General features: G+C 36.2%; 1 protein-coding gene across 1 annotated transcript in view; it reads right to left on the bottom strand.

The window, feature by feature from the left end:
* Window positions 1-14679, bottom strand: part of TBCD (tubulin folding cofactor D) — a 497899-nt gene that overhangs the window by 170009 nt on the left and 313211 nt on the right. Inside the window, exon 24 of the mRNA XM_036767571.1 lies at window positions 3175-3206. Coding sequence (XP_036623466.1) covers window positions 3175-3206 — 32 coding nt within the window. The remainder of the gene's footprint in view (window positions 1-3174; window positions 3207-14679) is intronic.

Below are 14679 nucleotides of genomic sequence, written 5' to 3'. Positions count from 1 at the left end.
GTAGCATTTTGTTGATAATTGCCATGCTATTCTTATTAAAGAAAATATGAAGGCAGCTACGTGTCACAGCGGATAGAGTGCAGGGCCTGGAGTCAGGAAGATTCATCATCTTCTTGAGTGCAAATCTGGTCTCAGATACATGATAGCTGTGTGACCCTGGGCAAGTCACTTAACCTTGTTTGCCTCAGCTTTCTCATCTATAAAATGAGTTGGAGAAGGAAATGGCAAACTACTCTAGTATCTTTGCCAAGAAAACCCCAAATGGGGTTACAAAGAGTTGGACACATCTAAAAAATGACCAAAGAACAGTAACAACTCTTATTAAGGCTGAGAAAGAACATGGATCTGCTAAATATATTCTTTCACCCCATTTCCAACTAATTCACTATTTTCAGAAGAGAAATGGTGAGTTAGTAAGTTGGAGAAAGCATATTTCATCTCATCCAATGGCTGGGTTACAGCTCAAATTGCTTATACTGAATGACAGGAACTCATCCATTAAAATCAGTCATGCACTGCATAGAAATGATATCAGCTGTGCAGCTTTAGTCTAAAAGGCAAAAACAATGTCTTTATATCTCGGGCAGCATAATAAACCAAGTATTGCAAAAATATTATATGATGCTAACCAAAAGTTCACTGGCTGTTGAACTGCTAGTTTTAATCATCCATGTTGATTAGGAATATGTTAATAGCTGTCAAATATACAAGAAATTTAACTAAACAACAATTGCCAATAGCTCAGCAAAGCTTTAGGTCACTGTTGAAGCATACTGATAGAAAAAGAACAATTTAAATACTCCCAGAAACTTGGCTATGGGTATTGAAAAAAAATTGCATTTTTATAATTTTGGCATTCATCATTTATTCCAAATCAATTTCAACAGAAATAAAAAAATAATATGTTGAACTATGTCAAGCTTAGTTCTGTATCATAAAATCACATCATACTTAACCCTGATTACTTCACCTCAGCCCTCCAAAAAAAATTGTATTATTCTGGCATTAGGAGATATCTCAGAGACAATATAATATAAACAATGGACAGGCCCTTTCCTCTCCCAGACTTATTTGTTTGCACTTTTATTAAATTTATTTGGTAAAGAATACATCTGCTGAAAAATTTTACATTGTTTTGCACATAAACACCTGTGGTCAAACCTGTTCTTATGTTGCACAGTGTCCCTTTGTTTGTGGCATGAGAGAGCCACACAGGAGAGATGGACACCCAGCACAGTATTAGAAAGTTCTCTTAAACTGGGGGCATGAGCAAGAGCCATTTTATAATTATACTTTTAAGTGCAGAATCACTATGAATCTGAAGGGGTACAAGCTCTGGAAACTCCCATGAACTCTCCTTGAATCTTGATCCTATCTAAATCTCATTCTCCCTTGGCCACGTGGTTCAGGTGCCTGGTGTTCCTGATCCTTTTCTGTTACTTCACAGTCACCCCAGCCTATTGGCCATTCCCATAAAGATCCTTCCTAGACCCCTCCTCCAAACACCCCAGACTACTTGTCCAACCCTAGATCCTCCCACAGTCTTTCTGTATATGAGATCTATCTATCTCCCTTAAGGTGCTCAGATTCAATCAGGACCACTTACAAGTGTCACAAATGCTTAGATTCCTGAAGAGTCTGGCCAATATGGCCGATCTTAATAAACCTTATTTTTCTTTGGCTGAAAGAAGGCTTGGGTTAAATTCATTTGGGTAGGGACTGCATGTCACTATTACAGGGTCCCAGCACCCCTAAACCTCAACAAATCTATGCATAAATCTACATCATAGAAGGGAGTCCAAGTTACCAACAAACCCCACAAGGGCAGCTGCTAGTATATCCTGGAATATAGTATAAAATAATACTTAGATTTGACCACTCACTTAAAGGGTTTTATATGCATGTTGTGGTAGAAGCATTATCCTAACCCCTCATCTCCCTTGAAGAAAGTTAGGCTAGTTTTTCTTTAAAATGTACTTGAAGACTCAATTGGCCCAGGGTCTGGCCTGAGTCAGACCCAGCCCAGAATAAAACTGGAATAGTCTTGAAGGCTGTAACATCATAAGCTCCTTGAAGTGGGAGATGGGCAGAGAAGAGTAAGAAGTTAGCCTGGCCTTCATGCTTTCTGGCAGGGTGCTTTTGGTATTGCCTCTAGAAATGGTAGTAGCTTAATGTGATCCACCCTCCCTACAGGGACATTCTTGAGGGATGACAGTAAACTGTGGCCATTCATAAAAAAGTCAAGAATTATGAGTATGCAGAGGTAAATTTTGTGCCCTCTAGCTGTGTTAGGTCTCCCAGCCAGGTAATTTAAACCTCCTCCAAATTCTATTAGGAGATCCCTTCAGAACTCCATTTTTAAAGCAGCCAGGGAGACTGAATGGGAGGGGTAGGGAAAGAGATAATGCCTCCCCTTACAGAAGGACAAATTCAAAAGAATTGGGGATGCTGGGCCATAATCACCTAACTGTCTCAGGGGAGGCAAGTAAAGGTTGGCCATGCCAGCTAGAAGGAAGTCATATTTATGTAAACTTGTTTAGCTTTGAGTGACTTTTTGGAAATGACAACCCAGCTGAACTAGTAATCCTAAATCATCTAATTATAAATGGGCATAGAAAGCCACTGAAGGGTGCATGAGGGATGCCTAAGAATGAGAAAATTTTTAAAAGGAGATTCATGGAATTTTAGGTGAGCAGAGTGTAGAGTTGTTATTTGCCAGCAAAGCTATAGTAAATGAGTCTACTATAAACCTCTGGCTTATTTAATGTTTTGTTTCTTGATTTAATATACTTTTTGTTTTGCTTTTTTGTTTTGCCTTTGGATATAATTTCAAATTCATTTCCGAATATATTCTTCCTCAACCTCTACTCAAGTACCCAGCACACAATTAATATCATAACAAAGATTTCCAAAGAAGAAAAGAAAAGAGCTCAGCAAAACAAACTGTTCTGACAGTATAAGCAATACTGCATAACCACACTGCCACACAAATCCAATTTAAAGGAGGAATCTAATTTAATTATAATGGTGTTTTACTTGACAACAAAAAAGCTCATTTTCCCTGGCAAGCCAAAAGAGTATGAGTCATCATTTAGGATGTTTTTACATTCACAGTTAGTAAGAATAAAGAGACATAACCCACCATTCTCTATCTTCCACACATTTAAAACCTACCTGATTGTCTCATTAGTTCTCCTCCCAATCCTCTGCAAAGTAAAAAAAACAAAAAAAACAGGATATGTAGTGGCATTACAAAAATAATGGTCAAATAATTTAATCCAATATTTGAAAAATCTATAATTTCTGCGAAATCTATCATTTTACTATGGATATTCCCTCAACTAACAAATTATAGCATTGTCTCAACACATGAATAGGTTCTTTCATTACATTCCTGTAGCCAAAATTATTCTTTACCTGATGACGAGCTTTTCAATAATGAGTTTTCTCCGGATTAAGATAACAGAATTCTTAGTGAAGAGTCTTGTCACAGTGCAAGCGTTTTCAATTTTATAAGATCGGAAAGAACTTAGGCTATACTGGCATAGTCTTTTAGAATCTAGTGTCACTTCGGTTTAGTTTCCAAAATATATAAGACAATAGACAAATACATAAGACCAAGAACTATTCACCAACAGAAGATATGTGGCCAAAGAACATGAGCAGTTTATGTCAGTGGGCTTGTTTTTTAACTCAATCATTATGAATTCCCAAAGAACCAGGTTCTCCCATCCCCCCAAATAGACTTACATTCTGAATCTATCATTTCTATCTGGCAGTGGGTAGCACATTTCATAAAGACTCCTCTGGAACTGTGGTTGGTCAATCTATAGAGGAGATTCCAACTCTTTCAAAGTTGTCTATCTTTACAATATTGTTACTGTGTAATTATTATCCTGGTTCTCTTCATTTCACTTTGCATCAATTCATACAAGTCTTTTCATGTTCCTCTGAAACTACCTCTTTCGTCTTTTCTTTTTTAAAACTAAGTTTTTATTGATTTTTTTCTGTTTCTTATCCCTTCTTCTCCCCCTTCCAGAGAGCTACCCCACATGACTAATACTATTCTTTCGAAAAGAAAAAAAAGTCAGCAAAACTGATTAATACAAAGAAAAAGTCTGAAAATACATGCAATGTATAGTATCTGTAGCCCTTCCCCCTCCGCAAAGGGGTAAGCTGAAAGTGTCTTCTCTATCTCTTCATTTGTTCCTGTTTGACCTTTATAATTGTGTTTGAATTTTTTTTTTAACATGTAGATGCTGTTTCTACTTACACTGTTGTGCATACTGTGTACAGCATTTTCTTGGCCAATTACATCACTTGCATTAGTTCATATGTATCTTTCCATGCATCTCTTTATTCATCACACATTTCACTTCTTATAGCATAGGAACATTCCATTACATTCATGTGTCACAACTTTTCTTTAACTATTCCTCAATTGATGGGCATCTACCTCGTTTCCAATTCTTAGCTATCACAAAAAGTGCTGCCATAAATATTTCCTAGCATGTGAGGGCTTTCTTTTTAATGATGGCTTCTTTGAGGTATAAGCCCAGTAACAGAGCCTATGGTTCAAAGGATATGGACTTTTTTTTTTTGGATATGGACATTTTAGCCACCTTATTTGCATAATTCCAAATTGTTTGCCAAAATGGTTGTACTATTTCACAGCTCCACCAACAATGTATTACAGTGTCTGTCCTTCCACAACCCTTCCATTTTTGCCAATCTGAATGGTACAAAGTGAAACCTCAGAATTGCCTTGATTTTAATTTCTCTTATTATTAGGGATTTGGAGAATTCTTCCACATGGCTGAAAATACTTTGCAATTTTTTTCTTTGCAAACTGTATGTTCATATCCTTTGACATTTTGTCTATTGGGGTATGACTATTAGTCTCACACATATTTATTAACTGTTTATATATCTTAGATACTGAACCCTTATCAGAGAATTATGATACAAAATTTTTCCCATTTGACCACTTTCCTTCTTATCCTAGATGTATTAATTTTGTCTGTGCAGAAGCTTTACATTTTCAAGTAAATCAAAGTTATCAATTTTATCTGTCATAATTGCCTCTATCTCTTGTCTAGTTAAGAATATAGTTCCTACCCATAGCTGTGATGTATGTATCTGCAACTATTCTAATTTTTTAAATAAAATGATCTTTAATATTAAGGTCATGTATACATTTAAAATGTATTGTAAAATATGGTTAAAGGTGTTAATCTAAGTCTAATTTCTGCCAGACTGCTTTTTAGTGTTCCTAGCACTTTTTAATCAAATGAGGAGGTTTTTTTTTTTCCTTCCTAGGCAATCTGTCTTCCACTTTATCAAATCCTAGGTTATTGAGTTTTATTGTTACTGTTTCTAAATCTCATTTATCAAGGCTGTTCCACTGATTTAGCTCTCTATTTTTAAACCAATACCAAGTGATTTTGATTACTGCTAATTTGCAGTATAATTTCTGTTGTATGATTCATTTGATAAGCAAATAATTTCTTCAGTTCTGATTTTCTTTCTAAAACTATTTCAGTCTGTCTTTATTAATGAAATGCTATATAATTTTTCATTGTTGATTGTACTCAAATTTCCAGGGCAAAACACCTTGGGCTACACTCTGAGCTTAAATGCCCTTCAGAAACACATTATTCCATTTGCTCCTTATTTCCTGGGGGGAACAGACTACTCTTAAATTATTCAAACGTTTTTTTCCTTAGTATTTACAGGTCTTCCCCCTGATCACTTTCAGAACTTGTTATTTCTGAAATGAATTGAATCTTCATAATTTAACCTCTACTTGTTTCACCATAAACTATTCCCCTATCCATAACTCTGATAATTTCTTCCATACCCTTATAATTTGCTTATGATATCATTCTTTATATTTAAATCATGTACCCACTTGGATATTGGTCTATAACTAGTTTCTGTAAAACTGATTTCCAGCTTTCCCAAAAGTTGTGTGGAATACTGAGTTCCTGTCCCAATAACTGGGATTTTTAGGTTTCTCAAACACTATGCTACTGTGACCATGTGCTTCTGCATCTTATGTACCTATTCTGTTCCATTGAACAACTTCTCTATTTCTTATCCAATAACATACCTCAAGGTCTTATACTTCTAGGCTTATTTACATCCCAATTTTTTTTCATTAAGTGGCTTGATATTCATGATATGTCTTCTCTTTGGATGAATCTTATTATTTTTTTCTAGCAATCACTTAGTAGTTTGATTGCTGTGGCAGCAAATAAGTGGATTTATTTTGGTAATATTGCCATTTTTATTATATCAGTTCAGCCGACTAATCAGAACTAATATATTTTCTCCAAATGTTTGGATCTTAAGTTGTGTAAAGAGTCTTTTGGAATTGTATTCACATAGCTCTTCTGTGTATCATGGCAGGCATACTCCCAAGTATTTTATACTTTCTATATTTATTTCAAATGCAATTTCTTTATCTCTTTCTGATGGATTTTGTTAGTAATACACAAAAATGCTTACAATTTGTATGATTTCATTTTATATCCTGTAACTTTACTATAGTTGTTAATTGCTTTGATTAGTTTTTAGGTGACTAAGTGAATTCTTAAGTAAACCATCATATCATGTGCAAAAAGTGACAATTTTGTTTCCTTTTTGTCTATATTATTCTTCAAATCTCTTTTTTCTGTCTTACTGCTATGGCTATAATTTTTAGCACTACAATGAATATTAATGGTGATAATAGACAACCTTGCTTTAGCTTGTCTCAATTACACATAGCGTTGACTCTTGGATTTAGAAATACTACTTATCATTTTCAGGAAAGTTCCATTTATTCCTATAATTTCTAATGATTTTAACAAGGATGGATGTTGTATCTTGTCTTTTCTTCTCCTAACATAATCATTGGTTATTACTTTTTTGGTTATTAATATGGTTACTTTGCTTCCTAATTTTCCTAATACTAAACCATTCTGAATTCCTGATATGAATAGATCATATATATGAATATATCTTTGTGATATATTATTTTAGTCTCCTTGCTAATATTTTACTGAAAATTTTATGTTGGTATGTTGGTCTATAGTTTCCCTTCTCTCCGTTTAGGTACCAAAACCATATTTGTGTCACAGAAGGAATTTTATAGGATCCCTTCTTTTTATATTTTTTTCAAACATTAGTACTGAAATTAATTGTTCTTTAAATGTCTGGAAGAATTCACTTGTAAATCCATCTGTTTCTGAAGTTTTATTTGGAGGGAAGGGAAATTTATTGATGAATTTTTCAACTTCTTTTATTTTTTGTATTGTGGGTAGCAGAGAAAATTAAAGAGATTCCTTTTGTCTGTAGTTCCTCTGTCTTGCCCCTAATGTTCACTACATTGCAACCCCCACCCCACTTCATTGCATCCCTCCTCACTGATTAAACAGCAAAGACAGTCCTATCTATTAGGACAGAGTTATAAGAGATTGTTGATTTGGTTGTCCTTTGTTTTTGAAGAGGACCTTGGCATCAGGGAAATGATGACATGACTTGCAGTTGACACTGATTTCAGGGAGGGAGGGCTGTGCAAGGTCATCAGCCTCACTTTCACCTGCAGATCCATCTGGATCCAGTGACCAGATATTCATCAGGATGCCTGGAGATGACCCAGGATGCAATGACTTTTGGGCTAAGACCTTTTCAAGTATATACATGAAAAAAGTATAAGAGATAACCTGAAGACAAGCTTTTCCTGTTACCATCCCCAGCAAAAAGCCAGGTCCAATTAAGGGATACCACACCTCCTATTCCTACCTTGTAAGCCCCTAGCAACAAGCTCTGTCAAATCCTGGGGTACTGCATACTCAATTCACCTCCTGCCTAAATTAAAATCTATATAAGTTTTATCCTTTAGTTCCTTAATGGAGTCTCTGCCTGCGTGGGTGGGGCTCCCATGCTGGAGAACTTAATAAACCCTCACTGGTTTCTAAATTTATGGTTCTGATCCTATTTTTGGTTTGTCTGAGCCAACAACAATTTCATTAACATTATCTTAGCACAAGGTTATTTAAATCCTTTATTTCCTGTACTGTTAAACTGGGCAAATTACATTTTATCATTTATCTTGTCTGTTTTACTGGCATATAGTTAAGCAAAATACCGCTTAATAATTGCTTTATTTCTTCTTTATTACTTGTAAATTCACTGTTTTCATTTATGATACTGGAAATTTGGATTTAATCTTTCTTTAAATCAGATTAACTAATAACTTATCAATTTTTTTCTCAAAAATTGCAGCTCCTTGTTTTATTTATTAATTCAATGGTTTTTATTGCAATTTTGTTAATTTGTTTTTTGATTTTTAGATTTCTGTTTTAAGTTTTATGGCTCATCATTTATTTGTAATTTGCTATTAATTTACTTAATATGATTATATACTTATATTATATCTATGATTTATTATGTGATCCATTCATTCTTTAGGATTAAGGTACTTAGTCTATAATTTATTTTTTGTGTTTGCTTCAAAGGTCCCTTAATAAACAAATTTTCTAATGTGGTCAGTTTTTTGCAAAGGTACCATACATAGAGAAGAGGTAGTTATGCTCCATTCTATTTCCATTCAAAATTCTCCAGAAGTCTATTACATATAATTTCTTTAAAATTCTATGCAAATCTTTCATTTCTCTTTTGCTTGTTTTTTTATTATATTACTTATGTCTGGGAAGGGATAAACTGAGGTCCCCCATTATTGTAGTATTTGTGTCTATTTCTTACCATAATCCATTTAAGTATGAACAGTTTCCAAAAAGAGAATGGTAAACTATCATTTCCTGTTCATCTCAACATGGTGACTAGTATCCAGCTATCATCTTCAGCATCCACCCCTCAGAACCTTGGAATCTGCCACCGTTGACACTGGATTCTGAGAAGTGAGCTTTCACTTCCTGTTCCCCAGGACCAAATTTCCCTCCAGTTTTCTTATATCATGGTTTGCACAAATACAACCTTTTCCATTCTCCTTTATGTATTGTCTACCCCCTGAAGAAATTAAATTTCTTGAGTACAATTAATCAATGAAATCACAAGTATTTACTAAGTACCTATCATTTGCCAGCATACTGGTAAATATGTAAAAGTATCCCTTCGGATAAAATTATAAAAAATTAAACAATCCCTACAGGCAAGGACCTCACATTCCAGTGAGGAAGACAAGCACATTTCTAAATATGCACAGCAACATAAAGCAAATAATTACAAAAAAACATAAAGTAGTTCAATACAAGGTAGTTTCAGAGGGAGCAAACTAGTAGTTGGAAAGATCAGGAAAGGCTTCATTTAGCGGATAGTGTTTGAGTTACATCTTAAAGGAAGAAAGGAACTCTATGTGGAAAAGGAAAGGAGGAAGAGCACTCCTTGCATGCCAGTGCGAAGAGAGAAACCAAGGAGATGGAGTGATCTTTGTGAAGAACAGAGAAAACAAGTGTGCTGGATCAGAGTGGAAAAGTACCAACCAATGAGGCTGGAAAGTTAGGTTGAGGCCAGGTTGCAAAAGGCTTCAAAAGCTACATAGAGGAGTTTAAATTTTATCCTAGAATGAATAGGAAACCACTGGAGCTGGCTAGAGTAGGAGCACCACATGGTCTGAGCTACACTTAAGAAAAATTACTTTGGCAGTACTACTTTGGATGGTGATGGCTATGTAGAAACTGGTGGTGTAGGTGAAGTGAAAGGCTAGAGGCAAAGAGAGCTATCATATTATCTAAATTAGATAGAACAAGGGGCCAAACTAAGGAGGGAGTAGTGAGCGTAGAAAAAAAGGAATGCAAGAGATATATGAAAATAGAAATGTCAAGGTTTAGCAACTAACTGGATGTATGAAGTGAAGAAAAATGAAGAGTCCTAGATAATGTGAGGTTACAATGCTGAGAAACTGAAAGGATGGTAGTGCCTGACAGAGATAGAGAAAGTTAGACAAGGAGAGGGTTTGCACTAAAGATAATGTGTTCAGTTTGGGGTGGGTTGATTTTCAGATCTCTCTCAAACATCTAGTTGGAAATTTATCATAAACACACATAAATCCTCAGCATTCCTATATAATACTAACAAAGCCCAACAGCAAGAGACAGAAAGAGTAATTCCATTTAAACTTACTGTAGAGGGGCGGAGCCAAGAAGGCAGGTGGAAAACAAGGACTCACTTAAGCCCTCCCCCAAATCCCTGCAAACAGCTGTAAAAAATGGCTCTGAACAAATTCTAGAGCTACAGAACCCATGAAATAAGAGAGGGAAACAAGTCTCCAGGACAAGACAGCCTGGATGGTCATGGGGAAGGTTCTATTGCACCATGCTGGGAGCGAAGTGCAGTCCAGCGTGGGTCCTATCAGGACAGACCTGACCGGAAGTCAAGCAGAGCAGGCCTTAGCATCCTGAATCACTGAGCTGAAGCAATTACCAGACTTCTTGACCCACAAACACCAAAAATAATGGAGCAGGTTAGTGGGAAAACTGCTGGATCAGGGTGAGAGAAGTGTGCTGTCTGGCCTCAGCTTAGGGGCAGTGGAGGTGGTGCAGCAGCAGCAACAGGAAGCTCCAGTGGCATCTTCCAGAGCTCCAGGATCAGCTGCTTCTGGAGTCTCTGGCCCACACAGTGGGAGGAATCAAGCAGCGGATCAGAGCGGGAATGCAGAGACTGCTTTGCTGGCGCAAAGGCAGGGCACTATTGCTTTGCCCTGCTTGGATCTGGGTCACAGTCCTGGTTGGCAGTTCTTGGGGGAGAAGGAGCACTAGTGTGGCAGAGCTTGCAGTGATTGGGGAGTACAAGTAGCTCTGAAAACAGCAGCACAAGGCCCTTAAAGCTTTGGACAAAGTACTCTCTACTCTCCTTTGTCATACCCTGACAAAAAGCTCAAGGGTCTAGTAGTTGGCTGGGAATATGAACAGGCAGTGTAAAAGGACTCAGACTATTGAATTTTTTTTTTTGGTGATAAAGAAGATCAAAATATACAGCCAGAAGAAGTCAACAAAGTCAAAGAGCCTACATCAAAAGCCTCCGAGAAAAATATGAATTGGTCTCAGGTCATGTAAGAGCTCAAAAAGGATTTGGAAAAGCAACTAAGAGAAGTGTAGAAAAAATTGGGAAGAGAAATGAGAATGATGCAAGAAAATCATGAAAAACAAGTCAACTACTTGCTAAAGGAGACCCCAAAAAATACTGAGGAAAATAACACCTTAAAAAATAGACTAACCCAAAAGGCAAAAGAGCTCCAAAAAGCCAATGAGGAGAAGAATGCCTTAAAAGGCAGAATTAGCCAAATGGAAAAGGAGGTTCAAAAGACCACTGAAGAAAATTCCACCTTAAAAATTAGAATGGAGCAAGTGGAAGCTAGTGACTTTATGAGAAATCAAGATATTATAAAACAGAACCAAAGGAATGAAAAAGTGGAAGACAATGTGAAATATCTCATTGGAAAAACCACTGACCTGGAGAATAGATCCAGGAGAGATAAGTTAAAAATTATTGGACTACATGAAAGCCATGATCCAAAAAAGAGCCTAGAAATCATCTTTCAAGAAATTATTTAGGAAAACTGCCTTGATATTCTAGAACCAGAGGGTAAAATAGAAACTGAAAGAATCCACCTATCACCTCTTGGAAAAGATCCCAAAAAGAAAACTCCTAGGAATATTGTAGCCAAATTCCAGAGTTCCCAGGTCAAGGAGGAAATATTGCAGCATCAATAAGAAACAATTTGAGTATTGTGGAAACACAATCAGGATAACGCAAGATCTAGCAGCTTCTGCATTAAGGGAGTGAAGGGCTTGGAATATGATATTCCAGAGGTCTTAGGAGCTAGGATTAAAACCCACAATCACCTACCCAGCAAAATTGAGTATAATGCTCCAAGGCAAAATATGGACTTTCAATAAAATAGAGGACTTTCCAGTTTTCTCAATGAAAAGACCAGAGCTGAACAGAAAATTTGACTTTCAAATATAAGAATCAAGAGAAGCATGAAAAGGTAAACAAGAAAGAGAAATCATAAGGGACTTACTAAAGTTGAATTGTTTTGTTTACATTCCTACATGGAAAGAAGATGTGTGTAACTCAGGAGACCTTTCTCAGTATTAGGGTAGTTGAAGGGAATATACATATATATGTATAGACAGAGGGCACAGGGTGAGTTGAATATGAAGGGATGATATCCAAAAAATAAAATAAAATTAAGGGGTGAGAGAGGAATATATTGAGAGAGGGGGAAGGGATAGATAGAATAGAGTAAATTATCTCACATAAAAGTGGCAAGAAAAAGCAGTTCTGTTGGAAGGGAAGAAGGGGGCAGGTGAAAGGGAATGAGCAAATATTGTTCTAATTGGATTTGACTTGAGGAGAGAATAACATACACACTCAATTGGGTATCTTACCCTACAGGAAAGTATGGGGAAAGGGGATAATGGGAGGGGGGATGATAGAAGGGAGGGCGGATAGGGGGAGGAGGTAATCAAAAGCAAACACTTTTGAAATGAGACAGGGTCAAGGGAGAAAATTGCAGGATAGGATGTAGGGAAATATAGTCAGTCTTTCACAACATTTTGAATATTGATACATGTGTGGCCTATGTTGAATCGCTTGCCTTTTTAGGGAGGGTGGGTGGGGAGCAAAGAGGGGGGAGAATTTGGAACTCAAAGTTCTAAAAGCAGATGCTTAAAAAAAAAGGTTGTTTTTGCATGCAACTGGTAAATAAGATATACAGGCAATGGGGTATAGAAATCTATCTTGCCATACAAGAAATTAAGGGGAAAGGTGATTGGCAGGGGGAGTGGGATGACAGAAGGGAGAGCTGACTGGAGAATGGGAGAATCAGAATATATGCCATCTTGGAGTGGGAGGGAGGGTAGAAATGGGGAGAAAATTAGTAGCTCAAAATCTTGTGGAAATCAATATTGAAAACTAAAAATATTAAATAATAAAATATGAAGAATCAGTAAAAAAAAATTATGGAATCTGAATGCAGACTGAAACAAACTATTCACTCTCTTTTTATTTTTGCTTTTGTTACATCTTTCTCATGGTTCATTTCATTGGTTACAATTCTTCTTTACAATATGATTATTGGGAAAAGAAGTTTAATGTGAAGGTACATGTATAACCTGCATCAGATTACATGCTGTCTTGGTTGGGACAGGGAGAAGAGTGGGAGAGGGAGAAAATTTGGAATTCAAAAACTTGTGGAACTGAGTGTTGTAAACTAAAAATAAATTAATTTTTAAAAAAAGTCTCAAAAAGTAACTGGTAACACAGGAGTGAAGTTAGGGTGAGAGATTGTTACCAGATACATAGATTAAGTATATGTGCCAGATACATACATATGGAGTCATCTCCATGAAACTTATGAGGTTACCAAGATAGCACGAGAATGAAGAGAAAAGAGGGCCTAACACAATCTTGAGGAACTTTCACAGTTGAGCAGTATAATGTGGAAGGATGAAGCGAGAGAGACAGAAAAGTGTAAGTAAGAGGAGAACAAGGAGAGAACAATGTCATGAACATGGAGAGAGTGTGCTGGAGAAGAGGGTGGTCAATAAAGTCAAAATGCAGCAAATCAGTGGAGAAGGAGGAGAAATGAGAGTAGAGACTATTTTACTTGTTGGATTTGGATTTGCTTTTGGATCTCCAGTGCTTAACAATGCGTGACACACAGTAAGCATTTCATAAATTATCTATCTATTTACATCTCTGTCTGTATTTTTAGCTCCCTACCTATAGATATATAAGAAAAAATTTTCCAAATCACTAATAAGAAAAATACATATTAAAACTCTAATATCCAGTAAATTAGCAAAGATCACAAATGAGGTTTAAACAAAAATTATCACATATACATCAAAATATTTCTTGCAGCCCTTGATGGTATCAAAGAACTGGAAATAAAGTAGATTCCTGTAAACTGGAGAATGGTTTAAAACTATAATACATGAACGTATTGTAACATAAGAGACAATAAATATGAAGGAATGCAGCAAACCATGAGACTGACATCTATATGTGTACTGATACAGTGTAAAGTAAACAGAACCAGGAATACAACGTAGATAATGACTACAACGTTAACAGAAAAACAACAAAACCAGAACATCATAATTATAATATCAAAGCTAGCCTGGAGAATGGTTAAGAAAATGCATCTTCCTACCTTCTTGTCATACCTGGGGGATTATGGGTATTGAAAATGACAGATACTGCTAGATCTATAGAACATTTTTGCTGACTTGCTTTTCCCTGAAACTTTCCTTTTTATTATCTATTACAAAGGATAGATAGGGAATGAGGGAGAGACATATTCAATAATGATGATTATGTGAAAATGAAAGCTTCAAAGTGCCTTAAATCACCATAAAATCAACCAACAAGTATTTATTAGGTGCTAGGTCTAATATGCTAGGACTTGAGAGTATAAACACCAGAGATGAAAATCGCTACTCTAATGGAACTCATTCTATCAAATGATATGACATGAAATATATGATGGAATATAATGTAATGAAACACAACATAATGTAATAAACTCAATATAATGTAACACAAGAGCAGCTAGAAGACACGGTGGATAGAGCGCTGGACCTGGAGTCAGGAAGACCTGAGTTCAAAACCAGCCTCAGACACTTACTAGTTGTGTGACCCTGGGCAAGTCACATAACCCTGTCT

The sequence above is a fragment of the Trichosurus vulpecula genome, chromosome 7, assembly GCF_011100635.1.
Source record: "Trichosurus vulpecula isolate mTriVul1 chromosome 7, mTriVul1.pri, whole genome shotgun sequence".
In the NCBI taxonomy this organism is placed as follows: domain Eukaryota; kingdom Metazoa; phylum Chordata; class Mammalia; order Diprotodontia; family Phalangeridae; genus Trichosurus; species Trichosurus vulpecula.
This window is presented reverse-complemented; position numbering and strand designations above follow the sequence as displayed.